Source organism: Hyaena hyaena, unplaced genomic scaffold (genome assembly GCF_003009895.1).
Source record: "Hyaena hyaena isolate Hyena2069 unplaced genomic scaffold, ASM300989v1 scaffold_134, whole genome shotgun sequence".
NCBI lineage: Eukaryota > Metazoa > Chordata > Mammalia > Carnivora > Hyaenidae > Hyaena > Hyaena hyaena.
Window position 1 is genome coordinate 453,036 of NW_024080766.1, and position 17,028 is coordinate 470,063.

The 17,028-nt window shown below is 62.1% G+C and overlaps 1 protein-coding gene across 2 annotated transcripts in view; it reads right to left on the minus strand.

The window, feature by feature from the left end:
* The window catches only part of SLC9A3 (solute carrier family 9 member A3), a 46,102-nt gene extending 37,990 nt beyond the window's left edge, over positions 1 to 8,112 (minus strand). For both annotated transcript variants that reach the window (XM_039237992.1, XM_039237993.1), the window contains exon 1: positions 7,766 to 8,112. In XM_039237992.1, coding sequence (XP_039093923.1) covers positions 7,766 to 7,982 — 217 coding nt within the window. In that variant the 5' untranslated portion in view covers positions 7,983 to 8,112. The remainder of the gene's footprint in view (positions 1 to 7,765) is intronic.
* Between the last annotated feature and the right edge of the window lie 8,916 nt (positions 8,113 to 17,028).

The window sequence follows — 17,028 nt, forward strand, 5'->3', positions numbered from 1 at the left end:
TCTGATCAGACCCTAGAACACATATGGCCTGGTTTCTGACTCGTTTTTCTGCACTTTTATGGAATGAGCCTTATAAAATGAGAAGGACCGTGCCAGCATCACAAATGTCCCCAGGGAAGGGCCAGCCCCTGAGGCGACCAGTCTGAGCTGCCTCCACCCTTCTCTATAGTCTTGTCACACTCTCAGTGCAGCCAAACACAACCCTGCTCGGCGGCTCCGTGGCCCCTCTTCCCGGTGACACACGTGGCTGGTTGCCTTCTGGCCCCTCTGAGCTCACCACCACCCATCCCTCCCCTGGCTGGCTTCTCCCGAGCTGCTCTTCAGACACACTAACGCAGGCCCACCTCAGGGCCTTTGCACTAGCTGACCCACGCCTGAAGACGCTCTCCCCTCATCACAGGGCAGGTTCTCCTCTGCCAGCGCTACCCACCTCTCCTCGTTTGTTTCTCGCTACCGTAGGTAACGCCGTTTATCCTGTGCCATGACATCCTCTGCCCATCCCCCACAGGAACCCGCACTCGTTGGGGGTCTGGGACTGCTCTGTTGGCACTGCAGAGGGGGCCTACAGCAGCGGCAGGCGCTGGGCGGAAGTGACGATCGTGTGGTGAGCACCAAACCGCGGGGGCTCCTCCCGCAGCCAGCGTGGCAGCTGCTTAAAGATCAAGGACTCTGAGATCGCAGGAATAAAGGAGGTGGGAGCAGCGATGCCCCCAGGCGTCGTTGCTGTGCTGCCGGCATCGCCCCGCCTGGTCCCGGGTTCCAGGCTCAGCGCAGGGGCACGCGGGGGCCGGCATCGCCCCGCCTGGTCCCGGGTTCCAGGCTCAGCGCAGGGGCACGCGGGGGCCGGCGTCCCCGGGGCCTGCGCGTCGCCACCCAGTGGACTTGCCCCGTCCTGCTCCAGGAGGCGTGGCGGCAGCTGTCAGCCCAGGCCTGCTGCGGGCAGGGCGGCCTCTCCTGGGGGCCCGGCCTGCCCGGGGGGGGGGGGTGCCGTGTGGGCCCAGCAGCTCCCCACCCTGAGCCCCGACGCACCCTCCGTGCCCCGAGCAGACGCTGGCGGTGCTTGTCCACCGTCTGCCCGCCTCTGAGGGTGTTGTCAGCGGGTGCGGCGTTCCCGGGAGGCTGTGTGGCAACGCGGGGAAGGATCCAGATGGGGAGTCTCCTCCCAGGCCCAGAGCCTGCACCGTCTGGACGAAACTTACAGACAGATGAGAAGCCGGCCTTCAGGATGTGCTTGCTCTCTCAGCCACGCAGCCGGGCAGGCAGGGTGCCAGGCACCGAGAACACGCACAGACCGCGCACAGTGCCCTCCTTCACAGCGCTGACCTGCCTGAGCCAGAGACCTGGGGGCCTCGGGAGCGGGGGTGAGCTGGAAGGCAGGACACATGCCAGGGGGCTGTGACCGGGTGGGGTGTGGGTTTTCACTGGAGCCACACACGGCAGGACCACGGCCGGAGGGGGGCACCCACGGGGCTGTCCTGCTCCCGTCCCGGCTGCTCTTGGGGCCTCTGTTGCCCCACAGCCCCTCTGCTGTCTCTGCCTTCACTGACGGACACCTGCCCCCTGCCCGGAGCTGGCCACCCTCTAGTCCCTCAGGCTCTGCAGGCAGGGCGGGGTGGGGCGGGGCCGCTCAGCACCCCTTCTCCTCCACCTGAGCAGAGAGGGAGATGAAGACAGGCAGGGAGAGACGGGGAAGGTCAGGAAGGAGGGCTGGGAGGCAGGATGGAAGGGAAGGAGCAGGGCGGGGCAGAGGCCTGCCCAGTGCAGGGGACAGGGCTCCAGCTGAGCGCCAGGGCCCAGGCAGGAAACCGCCCGGTCTGGGCTCCAGTGCGGAGGGAGAGGCTGCCTCAGCAGGCTCTGCTCAAACCTAACACCCAAGACGGAGACTCGGCCCGACGCCTGAGCGTGGCCGGAGCCGTGGGCCCTGTGCTCCTGGGCACAGGCCCGTCCCAGTACCTGGCCCGGCGGAGCCAGCTGCGAGCAGGCGCCAAGGCAGGGCAGGCGGCAGAGAGCAGAGCCCTGTCCCTCATTCGCTGAGTGTCACCCCTCCAGGTACAACTCGCTGTCAGCCGGGCTTCGGACACGGGGGACAGTGCGTGGATGGGAACCCAGGGGCCCGGCCTGTGTGACCCGAACACCCTCCTCTAACCCACTGGGACAGAGGGGAACCCACAGACCCTTCCTCGAGGGGCCAGAAATGCGGGGGGGGGGGGTCCTGATACATCTGCCGAGAAACCAAGCACAAGGCCGACTGCGGGACAGGCCAGGAGGGCGCCAGGCGACGTGCAGGCACCGTGCGCACCGTGCAGTCCCCGGAGAGGCTGACCAGGTCCGGACCCACAAAGGGGCTCAGAGCCTTGGGAACGAGGCCAACAGTCTCTCTACTTACAGGAAGTTGGCCTGGGCAGAGCGTCTCGGGGAGTCCCTTCCGGAGCAAGCGGGACAGGGCGCTATCAGCACTTCCCAACCTTTGCCCCTCCTTCCCGGGGGCACTTCAGTGGGGCAGCTCAGCTCCAAATGCCCATGCATTGCTTTCCAGCCTGTGGCTAATTCCCCCACGGTGGTTCCTGAAAAGTGAGACTTCACACCCTCAGCATGGGACCCTCCGTCCGGGGAGCGCCCTCGGCTCCAGGCCCACCGATCGGCCCTGCGGCACAGGGTCCGCTGACTCGCCCCCCGCTGGGAGGACGGCACCCTCCCTGTCCTTCCTCCTTTCCGGAAGAAGTACGGGGGATTCAGGGCAGCAGGCGGGAGAGCGCGACGGGGAAACCCAGGAACCAGAGGAGAGAGCAGGGCAAGATGAGGCTCGGCACCAGGGACTCCTGGTCCTGCGACCGGAGCGCATGAAGTAAGAACCATATGCTTCCGGTTTTAACTCCAGGAGGTAAATACCACGCCCCGGCTTCGCCCACAGCCTGGGAACGTGCCTGGGGCAGAGGCCTAGCCCCTGCGGCTGTACCTCGGAGAAATACGGGGATTAGGCGGGGGGCTGGGCCAGTGGCCCAGGCTCCCCGAGTGCCCTGGGCAAGACCACAGAGCATGTGTATGGAGTACCCAGGGGCGTCCCAGGCCTGTGGCCACGCACGGCCACTCCAGGGCGAAGTCATATGGTAGGAAAGGCGCTTCAGAAGCAACAAGAATTGGGGCCGGAACACGGGGCCCTGAGGCCGGAGAGTCTGGACCGATGAGCCGCAGGGAGGGTGTGGAAGGCGTGACCCCACTCCAGCTGGAGCGTAACTGGGAAAAAGGAGCTTCCTGTGGAGGCTCAACATGGGTCAGAGGCTGAGGACACTGCACACCAAGCCCTGGTCCTCTCACTGGGGTCTCTTCCCCCAGGACCCGGGTGAAGAGAGAGCCATCACCCTGAGGGGAGGGCTTACAAAGCCCCAGGGACACTGGTGGTACAGGGACCAGGAGAGGCCACCTTGCCACCCCCCCCAAGACTCCAGCCCTCAAAGCCAAAAGGGCCCGTCAGCCGCTGGGGTTCTCCTGGGGCTGTTTCTGCCAGGTCTGAGTGGGTGGGATGTGGGTCCAGGCTGCCCCCTTTCCCAAGAGTGGCCATGGTGGAGAAGCACAGACTCTGGGCCTCAGAGAGTGAAGCCACCACTTCCCAGCTGGCCCAAGTCAGGGGCCCCCGGCCTCCAGCCCCCCGCACCACGAGCTGCCCTTCCAGGGGGCCCCACGCTGGCGTCTCAGCACACCAACCCTGCCCCTCACCTTGGCCGCGACAGCTGTAGCCTATCCTGTCCAGGGGGCTCAGGGCTCAGGCCTGCCTCCTCACTGGAGGGGTCTCGACCCCCGCAGGAGGTTTCTCCCTGACCCGACTCAGTGCCCACCTTTTGCCTTGGACCCACTGGGCCATATCTGTCCCCTGGAATCTCCCCTACCTAATGCTCGGGAGTAAATGAACCCAGTCAACTTACAACTGCCCCTCCCCAGAATCCCCTCTGTGCCCCCCGCCCCAGTCCATTCTTGGCCCTACAACCAAGGCAATAGTCTGAGAGCCCAGGTCTGTTCAAGTCTCTCCCCTTTGTGCCACCCGGGTAGAGGTCACAGTCCTCCAGGGTCCGTGGTTGTGCCGGTCTGGCTTCCTCCAGCCTCCCCTCTGGCCTCCAACATTCTAACCTCCCTCCTCCTCCGGAAGCACCTCTCCTCGTGACACCTCCAGAGCTCTGCCTCCTGAAGCTGCCTGGACCCCCACCACCAGGTGGGCCCTCGACCCAGTGCTCTGCAGCCTCACGGCCCCTGCGTGGCCAATGTGGGCCTGCGGAGCCCGGTGCTGGCCCAGCCTCCCACCTCCAAGGAAGGTCTGAGGAGAGAAATGCAAGTAAGGGGAGAAAGCCCAGCTCAGTCCAAGGCCCAAGACCCTGGTGGGGGCAGTTGCAGGCTCAGGACCCCCCCAGGGCTCCGGAGGAAGGAATCACCCCCCACCCAGGGGCAGACACCGTCCGGCCACAGCGGGTCCCTCAACCTCTCTGGCCCAGCAGGCTCTCCCTGTGGGTGGGCTGTCCGGCCTCAGTGCCACCCTCCTCCCCTTCTGAATTGCCTAAAGATGCGGCTACAGGCAGGGGGCCCCTGGAGGTCCCAGTGCAGACAGCAAGCCCTCTGTCGAGCCCCAGACATGGGTCCTAGGGGTTACGGAGCCACGGCCTTGGCAGCCACACCTGCTTCCCACCTCCCAGCAGCAGCCTCCAGGGGTGACCCCAGCCTCCTGGACCAGCTTGCTGGTGGCCATGACCCTGCCCTCTGGCCAAAACTGCTTGCCGTGAGCAGCCGCCTCGAAACATCGGCGTGAACTACTGCTTTGCCCCGGGTCTCCGCACCCTGCTGCCGCGGCCAGGTCACACGCGGCTGGAAGAAGTACGACCGAAACTAAAACAGACACCTGGACCACTCGTAAGACGTTCGGCAGATGCTTGGAAACCAGCCGGAGCCCCGCTCCTCTCCTGCCCCTGCACCCAGAGACTGAAACAGCCCGACCGTTTCCGATGGTGAAATGGGCCAAAGAGTTTCAGGAGCATGAACCCTGGACTGAGGGGTCAAGAAGGGAGCGCACCGGGACCCAAGCCTTGCTTCTCATCTGTGCACACACTGGACACGCCGCCGCATGGCCTCCAGTCTCAACACGGAGGGCGGTGAAGGCGTGGCTGTGAGTGCTCTGTGGGGGCTTGTGGGACTCGGCACGGGGAGAGGTCTGGGGGACATCCTGATCTGGGGCCAGGTATGTGGGTCGGGAAGGGGGGTGCCACAGGGCAGGGAGGTGGGCTAGGCATTGGGGAGCCCCTGGGGTATCACCATTGAGCAGGTTAGATCTCTGCTTTTCCCTGCAGAGAACAATGGATCCTGGGGGTGGAGTGGGGGTCCTGAGCCGAGGAGGGGGTGGAGCTGGAGCTCAGTGGATCTGGTCAAGGGTGAGTGCAGGCCGCTGAGGTGAGGTGACTGCTTTGATGCAGCTCTTGGTTTGTGGAGCTGGCTTGTTTGCTAAGGTTTGGTTTGGATTTTGAGCCCTGGAGGCTGAGAGGCAGCAGGGGGTGGGGTCCTAAGGTGGATGGAGAAAGGGTGGCTGAGGGACAATGGGCAAAGGGACCGAGTGGAAGGGCTGGGGGCTGCAAAGGAAAGGGCAGAGGTTGAGGGTGCCCTGAGGCCCATACTGAGCCGCCAGGAGGGCCTTGGGACCTGGGCGGGGTCGGAGCAGCAGATTCCGGGGTACAGGAGTAAGGGGGTGAGCCTGAGGGAGGGACAGGGCAGGGCTGGGAGGGGGCTGGGCACAGGGAGTCCTGAGTTACTTTTTACGATGGGGAGACTGTGTCTGTCTGTGGCGCGGCCTGTTCACAAGCGAGGCTGCAATGTCCCGGGTGGGAGCCTCCAAACCAGGACGGGTGGGCGGAGCCGGGGCGTGGCCTGGCCCTGAGCAGGAAGGCCCTGCAGGGAAGCTGGGTCAGTCCCGGGGGTTTCCCTGGGGTCCTTCCCATGTTGTCCTTAGAACCGGTCTCCAGGCTTGACCGTTACCCCTTCAAGGGGGGTCTGCAATCCCAGACAGCAATGGAATGAGGATGTGGTGCTCGCACAGCGAGCCTTTTTAAATGCGTGTGGGTACGAAAATGAATTCTGGGCTTTGCTCTGACCATGAAACAGAACCGGCTGGAGCAGGGGCCACCCTGCCCTGGAGAAGTTCCCCCTCAGGACAAGTCTGGCTGCGCTAGAGACTCACAGGGCCACGGCTCTTCCCAGGTGGGGCCAGTACTCCGGTCAATGCGACCTTTCCGGCAGCCTCCCCCTCAGGGCCACTGAGAGCTTGGGCGGGTGGCTGTCATTGGAATGTCAGATACCAGGGCTGGGCTAGGAGAAGCCCCGGCTTCCAAAGAAAGCATTTGCCTTACAAAACAAGGGTGTTCCGTGTCCCTGCGTGGATCCCCGAAGTGTCACGGTTCACACATCATCATCTCTATGGTGGTTTCACATTAGAGAGAAAGTGGCAGAGGACAAGCCCACTCTTTCCCCAGAAATGGGTCAGTTCCTAGAGCAGAGGGCAGGTAGTGTGCGTGTCAGTCAGGACAGGGCTCTCCGAGCCTCAGCTAGGGCCTGGACCTGTCCAGAAGTTGACCAGTAGGAAGCGGCCAGTGTCCACTGCCCAGGAGAGGTGTCCGGAGGAGACACATGAATGAGACCTTGGTGCTCAGGTTTTACTCCCGGTATCACAGAACCCCAGAAAGCCCAGCGTGGGACCGAGTGAGCAGGAGACCAGGCAGCCAGGGCCAGGGAAGCGATGCCTGAGCCACAGGGAGCAGGAGGGGCAGAGGGATGGAGAGGGCCCTCAGGAAGCAGAACCGAGAGGGAAGCACAGGGCACACCAGCTAACCCGGTGGTGCCCCCCCTCCCAGCATCCAGACCCCAGGTTCAGAATTCTCCCGTAGGCTGTCCCTAACCCTTCAGTCCTGCTGAAAAGGCCAGAGCCCAAGGCCCCGGAAGGGCCCTCTCCCTTCTCCTAGCCCCTCCCCATTCCCAAATCCCTGCCTCCCGCTGATCCCTGGGGAGGGGTCTTCTCCCCAGGCTCCGCCACCTCCCGAAGACCCTCCCTGCGGGTGCCCAACATGTTGAAACTCTGGTCCGTGAGCTCTTAAGAGAGCTGACCTTCCTATCACCTTGCCCGGGAGTCACTGCAATCCCCCTCTGCTGGCTCACTGGAGCAAGTTAAGAGAAATCTGACAGACCAGGAATTTTCAAAGGGAAACACTGACAGTGGAAAAATTGCTCCTATAAATAGGATTTTACTGGCTTCAATCTTGAGCGGCCCCTTTTCTCTTTGCACTTGGAGCCAGATATCACCCCAGGGCTCGACGGCAAGAGCTCGCTCGGTCTCCCTGCACGAAACGGCTCCGACGAGCCCGGCGGCCAGACGAGCTGGCGGAGGGAGGCCGGGCGGGCAGCGCGCGGGCTCCGGGCTGGAGGCGCGGAAGGGAGCCCCGAACGCGAGACCCCAGGGCGCTGGAGGCTGCGCGCGCCCGGCCGCCACCAGGTAACCCTCCGGGCCCGGCCAGGCTCGCGGCCCCGCCTCGCCCCGCCGGACCCGAGGGCCTGACTGCGTGGCCCCGGCCGCGGGGCAGCTGCCGCTGGGCCGGGCAGCCCGCGGAGCCCGCAGAGGCGCGGCGCGGGGCGCGCGGGCGGCGGCCGTGGTCGCGCGGACTCCCCGCGAGCCCGGCGGGGACACTCGGCGAGGAAGCGGCGGCGGGGCGGGACCTCGCGACCCTCCGAGCCCCGGGCCTCTTACCGATCTTGGCCACGCTGGCCACGAGGATCCAGAGCGCGATGATGTACGGGTCCTTGACATGGTGCCACTCGAAGGTGACCACCTGGAAGCCCTGGCCCGAGCCGTGCGCGCCGCCGGGCTGCTCCTCGACGCCCCGCGCCCGCGGCAGCGCGCCCAGCGCCAGCAGCAGCGCCAGCGGCAGCGCCCGCCCGGGGCCCAGAGCCGCGCGCCCCGACATCGCCGCCGCCGCTCAGCGCGCGGTGCGGACGCTCATGTCGTGTGGGTCCCGCCGCGCTCGGCGGGGCGGACGTGCGGGGCCCCCGGACTCTCGGGCAGGGCGGCGCGCGGCCGAGCGCACTCCGGGTGCGGGCTCCTGTCCCGGTCCCCGCCCGCCCGGGTGGCCTTTAATCCGGCGGCCCCCTCCCGCCCCGGGGCGGGGCCTCCCCGCCCCCGCCGCGCGCACGCGAGCTCGGACCGCGCCGCACGCTCTCGGCGCGCCGGCCCGGCCGGCACACGCCCACCCGGGCGGGCCGGTCGCCCTGACCTCGCCCCCGCGCCCCCGCGCCCCGGGTCCCCTCTGTCTCCCTCCTCGACTGCCTCGCGCGCCTCCTGGGCCCACCGGTCCCTGTCCAGGCGGGGCTGGAGGACGCAGGCCGGGAGGTCCAGCCGCGACTCCGAGCCACCGCCTCCCTGGGCCGGGGTCGGGTGGCGGTGCCGCAGCTGCGGTCCCGCCGGCTCGGCTGGGGGCTGGTGGGCTCCAGGTGCCTCGGGCGCCCCTCAGTGGCGCCTGGGGCAGCCGAGGGCGCACTTGCCCCAAGCTGCTGCTTGTCCGTAGATGCAGGACTGCGGCTTGTAGACCTCACCGGAGACCCGAGGGTCCAGAAGGGGCCAGGCAGAAAGCCTTGAGCTATGTCTTCAATATGCACTTGCATTTCCTAACAGGATGGAAGAAGTTGCCAGAAAACCAGGTCCCTCTCCTTCCAGACCTGGGTCGGGGCACACAGCCCAAGCCATTCTGCCCTTCCCCAGGCAGGTGGCCCCTGCTCCTTCTGTGAGGGACCCTGCAGCCCTGACCTCGGAGCCCAGCTGGGAGGGTCAGACCCGAATGCCCTTTCTACCTGGGGACTTGGCCTCCGCTCAGGTCTACGCACTCGCAACCCCTCCTGCCTGCGCTGCCATCCATTATCCCTCAAATGGGCGCCTCAGACTTGACCAGGCAAACGCCTTCCTCTTCCCTTCCCAGCCCACCCTGCAGCCTCAGCACTGGGCCGCTCCGCCTGCCGTGTCCCGCCCCACACGGAGGAGGCGTGCCTGTCCCCTTCGGCTCCCTGTTTCCAGCCTCTCAGTACACCTGTCACCCTACCTTCCAAATACAAAGGAAGCCCGGCCGCCGCTCAGCAGTCCCAGCCTCCACCAGGCTGCTGCAAAGGCTTCTCGCCGCACCCCCTCCCCAGCCCCCCGTCCGGCTCTCCTGTGGGGCCTCCAATTCAGGGGGAAGGCCCAGTCCTCCCGGGACTTCGGCCCGTCTCTGACCTCAGAGCCGCCCTCTTGGGAACATCCGCTGGCACCCCCTCTGCTTCCCAACGCCTGGTGTCACCTTCTCCTTATCCCGCAGCTGATCTCTCGGCTCGCAGCTGTGACACCCCAGCTCCGCTCCCTCCAGCTGTGTCCCTCCACGCCTTCTGACATGTCCTGCGTCAACCCGTCTGCTGATTGCCCTGTCCGTGGAATGTCTGTTCCATGAGTGAGGGGCCCCACAAAGTCCACAGGGCTCAGGGCTGCGTCCCCCTTCCTGAAACAGGTCCTGGCATACAGGGACACTCGGGAGAAATCGGCTGGGTGGATTGACAGATGGGCAGGTGGGTGGGCTGATAGGTGGATGGACAGATGGATGCGTCTTCTAATATCAAAATATATATCCGGGTGCCAGGAGGCTTGAACTGAACAGCGCTGAGCTGGGTGACTCTACTCCTTGGGTTCTGTCCCCAGCTTCTTGCTAATGGGAGGTCATCAGGAGTGTGGTGGAGAGAAAGTGCATTCAAACCGCGCCCGGCAGGGTGAACTGGCAGGGTGGCTGAGCACAGAATGAGGGGCTGACTCTTTGGGAAGATGCTGCAGGTGGCTCCAGTCTTCACCGGGTGTCCTCTGAGGACCTTCCAGCTGCAAGGGCGTCTGCGGTAGCCCCGGGATCCTTAGTGGGGGGCGGAGGGCCAGGCTCCAGGGGCAGGGGAGGCCCTGAGCTGAGCACAGCATCCGTAGTAGGAGGATGCGACTAGCTGCCAGGGTGGCCTTGTGCGGAGGGCCGTGGAGAGCTCGGGAGCCGTCCCCAGCTCAGCCGGGTCTATGTCCCTCGCCAGGACCATTCCCAGCCTCCGGCCCAGACACTCTTCTCTGTTCTTGCCTCATGGTTCTTGAGTGAAGCCCTCAGGGAGAATGTCCTCTTTGAAGATGGTGCCCTCGCATTCCACAGGAAGGCCGATTCCCACCAGAACAGCATGTGCCCTGATGCCTGATGACGCTCTGGTCACTCCACCCTCCGGGGCTTTCACCAAGAGCCTGTCCTCAGCCCCCCCCCCCGCACTTCTCCTGGGGTGGGGGCGGGGGGGGGCCCTGCTTCTGAGACCCAGGAAGCACTTCAAAGGGCAGGATAGCGGAGCGTTCACGTGTGGGCTCGTGGGCTCAGGCTGCGTGCGGGTGCTGGCGACTGCCCCTCAGACGATGTGCTGCGACCGTGCCGCGGGGTGCCCCCGGGCAAAGGCAGGAGAGGCCCAGTGGCGACAGAAGGAAGCAAGGCCCTGAGACGGGGTGACCTGGTAGGGTGTGGGGCGGCGTCTGTGGGTGCAGCAGGGTGAACACACCTGCGCTTCGCATCCCTGAAAGGCCCTGCGGCAGCTGGTGCCCGTGCGGGAGCACGGCGAGGACACCGTGCCTCCATCGGTGCCCCTCCCGTGCGCCCCACGCCTCTCTGCCTCTGGCGGAGCTGTGGTTTCAGGCCGGGCACCCCAGGCTGCCGCCCGCAGCAGGCAGAACTGTGAATGGCGCCTCTGAGTTGTGCTGCGTACAATCCACACAACAGCAAGGCTGAACGTACGTGGGGCCTGGGGTGGGGGTGTGGTAGGCTGTCAGGGGCCGTGTCCTCAGGACCTTGTCCGTCTGATGCTGTGATAACCGCCTTACTCACCGTGGCCGCGGGGCAGGCCTGCGTGCTGCGGCCGCCCTGCCCCCTCCAGCCCTGCGGCCTGGGCCACCCCGGCCTGCCCGCCCCTGCACCGTCTGCCTGTGCTGGCGCTGCCAGAGCCCAGCACCGCGGAACGGGAGCCCAGACGACAGAAATCTATTCTTCTCACGGTTCTGGAGGCTGTTAAGTCCACGAGCAAGGTGCTGCCCGAGCGCCTCTTCCTGGCTGGTGGAGGGCTGTGTCCTCATGGGCCCGTCCTCAGAGCACAGGCGGAGGGGAGCGAGAGGGAGATTTCTCTTACCCTTTTCGTATGAGGCCACCAACGCTATTTGATTGGGCCCCACCCCTATGACCTCATTTAACCTTCTTACCTCCTGAAGACCCAGCAGCAAATACCATCACAGTGGGGGCCAGCGTTCTAATGTATGAATTTGGTGGGGGGAGACACAGTTCCGTCCACGCCACCCGTGGAAGGGCCCTGAGCATACAACATGCTCAAAACAGTTAAAATAATGCAAACAGCCAGCCCCAAACTCCCTGCATTCTACCCCAGCTTCTGGAGCAACTGAACTTCAAAGTTAAGAGAACAGAAGTTGAGAAACGCCACATCTAGTCCCTCACAGTAATTCCTGGCTATGCATTTCATACATATGATTTCTGAAAACATCTTGTGCATAAAGAAACCAAGGTTTAGAATCGGTTTATACTTTTGCCAACGACACACAAGAGGTGGAGGTTAGGTCTTTCGTGTAAGGCTGCACACACCCCTCGTCCCCCAAAGCTTATTTTTCTGTCCCAGGTGGTCACACGGCAGCTCTTCCTAAAGAAGGCCAGGAACACTGTGTAAGTACCTTCCAAGCCAGTAATTCTGCGTGGGCTGCTCTCCCTGTTTGCTGAGCACCTACTGTGCACCAGGGGCCGTCTAGATGGAGCCAACCCAAATCATCACAATGGCATGTTTATTGTTCCTTATGTGATTGCTGCATTAAAATTGTATTTCTCACAGATTGTGAGCAACCAGTCTTCTGTGATCTGTCTGTCGGGACTTCACACGAGCCTCGAGTCTTTGTGACCTAAAGCCCAGCTTGCAGGTAAGGAGCGTCGGGGGAAACCGGGAAACCGCAGGCTGGGATCTCATCATCTCGGCCGTGTCCCCAGGCCAGGGGTCTGAGCAGGCACACCTGGACCACAGACCCCTAAGCAGGGGTGGGGTGTGGGGGCGTGGCAGGGGTCAAGGTCCAGGACACCGCGTGCCCGGCTTGTGCACCGTGGGGTCAGCTGTGGGGAGGCTCCCGGGTCTAGGGGGACAGGCTGGGGATGGGGTACCACCGCAGGTCCCAGCCACCCCCCAACCCCCACCTGGGTCCCAGATCCGTCTCCCTTGGGATCCTGACCCCCTGTCAGGGACCCCATCTGCTCTCCGCCCCGTGCTTCACATCCTGCCCCCCCCGCCCCCCCCCCCCCCACTGGCTTGGCCAAGTTGGAGAACTGGGCCTGCCCTCCCTGCCTTTGGGGACACTGTGACAGGGCCCTGGGGACTCCATTGAATTCCTGCAGGAGCCCATCCCCCCAGCCACTTCTGATCACTCCCTGGTCCCCCGCCTGCCCCCTCTGCCCGCTGGCCTCACACAGACACCAGCCACATCCTGCCTGTCCCGGCACACAGGCGACCCCCTTCGTGGGGGCCCCCATATCTGGGCCCTGCCTCTTCGTCTGCAGGGCCTCAGACTTCCCTCTCCTTCCTGGACGCGAAACCCCCATTCCAAGAGGGACCCCAACCACGGACCGTGCCACCTGACACCCCCAGCTGGACTTTCTCCTGGAGCTGTACTGCCCCCTCCCCACAAAAGGCCCTGGGACCCTGTGCCGCCTGCACACATCCCGTCAGATGGGGTCACAGGCTCAGACCCCCAGAGCCCAGTAACCAGTCCACCCCCCAGGCTCTGCCAGCCAGGCGGAGAGACCCACCCTGTTCAGCGCGAGACTGGAACCATCCTAAACACAAGGATTCACAGCTGAACCAAGAAATGTGTGTGGAAGGAAACAGGGACCCAGCAAGCTGAGCACAGGCAAGAAAGGAGGGTTTGATATTGGAAAAGCCATTCCTGTGGTTCCTCTGTGAACAGATTGGAGGAGAAAGCTCAGCGATGTGCCAATGGAGGCAGAAAGAGCCATCGGTAAAACTGAAAACCCGCTCACAGCAACACACACAAGGAGGGAATCTCTTCGCAAACTTAGAATGCAAGCGGATTTCCTTGAACACGTTAATAATACCTGCAGACACGCGCAGTGCACACAGGTGCTGCCCAGCGGTGCAGGCGTCTCCGTGAGGGGCCCTCCCCCACTGTGCGTCCAGGCACGCGCGGCGGAAGGAAAGGAGGCGTCTTGCACGCGTGGGTGTTGCCTACGTGCAACACCCAGGACTCAGGGATGGGTAACTGGAGTTCATGAGAGGTAGGTCAGCAAGGCTGCTGGCTTCAGAACCAATATCTGAAATCAGTTCTATTTCTATTCTCTGCTAAAAACTTTTCAGAAAATAAAAATTAATTTAAAAACTACTTACACAGCATCAAAAACATGAAATACGTATGCAAGTCACAGGAGAAATCTCCAGTGAATACTTTTCTCCGTGGAAGAAGTTTCAATTATGGATTTAAATTCTTTATTAAACACGCAACCATTCAGACTTTCTATTTCTTGTTGTATCCATTTGGGTAAATTTTATTTTCAAGACATTTGCCCATTTCACCTAAAGTTCATGTTTATCAGGCTTCAGGATACCCTTTTGTGTCGGTAAGACTCTGCCGTGGTGTTTCCCTGTTTGTTTGTCATGTGGGCAACGGTTGTTTGTTTTGTTTTGTTCACAAAATCAGATTTGGGTTTTATTGATTTTCTCTACTGTATGTCTCTGTGTCACTTCTTTTTCCTTCTTTTCATTCTTTGCTCATATTTTGATGTTCTTTTTCTGCCTTCCTGAACTGGAAGTTCTGGTCATTGGTTTTCAGTGTTTCTGTTTTTTAAACTCATGACTTTTCCAAGAAGCTGTTACGTCTCCTCCGACAGCAACTTTGGGGCACCCCGCGGCTTTCATATGTTGGATTTTCCTTATTAAGCCCAAAACATTCTCTGATTTCTGTTGTGATTTCCCCTTTGAGGTGGTCCCCCAGACGCGTGCTGTGCAGGGCTTACCTTCAGGACTTTTGCAGGTCGCTCACGTTATGTTTCTGCAGGTGAGGCTCATGTAATTCCCCCACGGCCAGAGAACGTGCATTGCATGATCTCAATCCTGTCCCATTTCTTAAAACTTGCTTTGTGATTTAGAGTCTGGGCTTTTATGGGGAATATTCCATGTGCTCTTGGTAAGGACGTGTGTTGTAAGGTTCATATTTGTCCATTTGGTCAAACTGGTTCATCGTGTTCTTCAGATTTTCTACATCCTTCCTAATTTCAGTAACAAAAGATGTGTTAAAACCCTCATCTGTGCCGGTGGCTGTATCGTTTCAGGTGTATTTGCTTTTGCTCTCCGTGATTTAAGCTGTGTTCGCAGGACTGCTGTGTCTTCGGGCTGAGCTGGCTCTTTATCTGGAAGGTCCTCATTTATTCCAAAGACTCTTGACTGATGTCTGCTCTGGTATCACACAGCCAGCCCAGTCGTCTTTCGGTCAGCGCGTGAAAAGCGCATCATTTTCCATTCTTTGGCTTTCAGTCTATTCATCTTTCTATTTAAAGCGTTTTTGTCTTCTCATCAGGTGTGGCAGGTTTGTCGTCACTTGCTCTTTCTTAACTAGTGCCATGTGCCCGCCGGCCTACAGCACGGGCGCAGCGCACGGCTGTCACTGCGTCAGGTGCAAGGCTCCTGTGGCGACACTTACTCAGACTTTGCTCAAAGAAACAAGCTTGCTCTGTACCCGTGTCCTCGAATGTTTTCTTCTCCCCTTTGGGCCTTGTTAATTCCCCCAAGTGTTCCTTTTAGGCTCACTTCCCATCAGCAAAGAATTATTTGGACCGAGTTCTGCACGTAGCATAGACATGCCTTCTAACTGCTCAGTCCACACTCGGGAAGGGGACCCTCATGTGTAAGTGCCAGGAAGTGAGTCTTGAGCCTGGAGACACAGACGATCTCACAATGTGGATCTCACCCACCTTCCCAAGGCCCAAGCATGCCCACCGCCCTGCATTTACTGCGTTTGAAGTCGTTGTTCACGCAGGATTCAGCCGCTGGCGTCCCTGGAGCATCTCACACTTGAGTGATCACCCAGGTCTTCTCCTTGCTTCCTCCCCAGCCCAGGGGCCCTCCGGAGCTCAGAGGGGTGTCCGCGGCGTGCAGAGCGTCTGGATCTTGCCTCACCCACGGGTTTCCCTGCTTTGCAGGAGACTTGCTCCTGGCTCCGCCTCCAGCCCTGCAAGCCCATTCTCCGGAGGGTTAATTCACCCCTGACGTCAGTGGGGCAGTCATTCCAGCCAGGCCCCGAGGTGAGAGCTGGCTGAGGACCTCGGAGCCCTAGAAACACCCGGGGGTGGCAGAGCAGCTGGGCGCATAGCCGGGAGCAGGTGGCTGAGCCGCACTTCACCCGGCCGCCCGCAGGCGCCGAGCGCTTCAGCCAGCCGCCTGGTGCGGGGCCGTGGGGACTGTGCGGATAAAGCTTCCAGGGTGTCAGGGCTGCACGTGCACCGGCCTGTGCTCAGTGTGAACGTAGGGCTGCCCATGGTCTGGCTCCTGCTGCCGTTCGCCCTCCTGTTACCCTCGCCCTTTGCTGCGGGAAGCAGGAACCAGGCCCTGTCGCCACCAGGCCTGACCGCTGAGGCCCTTCGCTGTGGCTCTGTAGACATCATTGAAGAGGGAGGGAATCGATTAACCGGGCCGTTGTTTACCCCGTCCTAGCTCACATGCTCCCACCCTGTACTTTCAACTTGAACCAGAAGACCCTGAAGCCCCCAGGTATTTCTGATCAGAAGCCTGATAAGGGAGATGCAGCCTTGGGCACCATCATATTTATATCAACAAGCCTCAGTTTCTCCCAGGTGGCTACCACTGCAGCACACAGAAGCGGGCAGGGCTCCAAGCTGGGCCCATCTGGACCCCACGCTGTGTGCCGCGGTGAGCTGCCTGTCCCTGAAACTGGGGATAACCCCGGCAGGTGTGCCAACCTGCTCCCTGCTCCTCGGACCTCCCAAAGGGGAGCAACACAGCCAGCACGCCGGCTCAAGAAGCCTGTAGAGCTCTTGCTGAGGCTGCTGGAGGGGGGCCAGGTCCCCTTGGGCCCGCAAGCCACTGCCCTGCTGCCCAGCCCCAGCCCCACCTCGCCTGGCGATCAATAGTATCAGGACAGGCCCAGAGCAAACACGCAGCCCGAAAGCTGGTGACAATAGCCGGGCAAGGGTGAGTGGGGCAGCTGGGGTTTGTCTAAGGCCTGATACGATGTGTGCTGAGGATTTAGGAGGCTCCCAGGGCCCCGGAGCCTGGTGCTGCCCGCCTGGGGGGAACAATGCACATTGTGTTCCTGAGGGGCTGCCGCTGCATCTGAGCCAAAGGCCTCAGGTGCTCTCGGGATGAGCCCCATTCACGGGGATGGATGGAGTTTTGTTAACATATTCACTCCTGATAGCATTTCTTCTAAAAGGGATCCGGGGAGATTTCTACAAAGAATGGCAGTTTTGTCGATGGGAATAACTTCAGAGCTACTATCCTGCTCTGAAAACCGGCCATTCGCGTTCCACGCATTTGTCCTTGGAGTCAAATTCTTAAGTGTAAGCAGAGGCTCAAGTCTGGTCAGCAGCCTCCACGTGCAAGGAGAATCGGAGGTCTCAGAGTGAGGCCTGGGTCTGAGCACCCCAGGAGGTGCGGGGGAGCCCCAGGGGACATGAAGGGGAGGAGCCAAGGCGGAGACTTGTCCCTGCCATGAGGTGGGGGTCCTCAGCCTGCCTCCTGCTGACCCCCCCCCCTCCCCGCCTCTGGAGAACCAGCTGGGAGGGAGGGGGGCCTGAGGGAGGCAGGCCCTGGGACCGTCCGTGGCTCAGGCTCCGGCGGGCGTGCGAAGGAGCGGCGCAGGCGGCAGTGTGTCCCGTGGCCACACTCCTGTCTCACAGCCACCTGTTTGCCTCCACC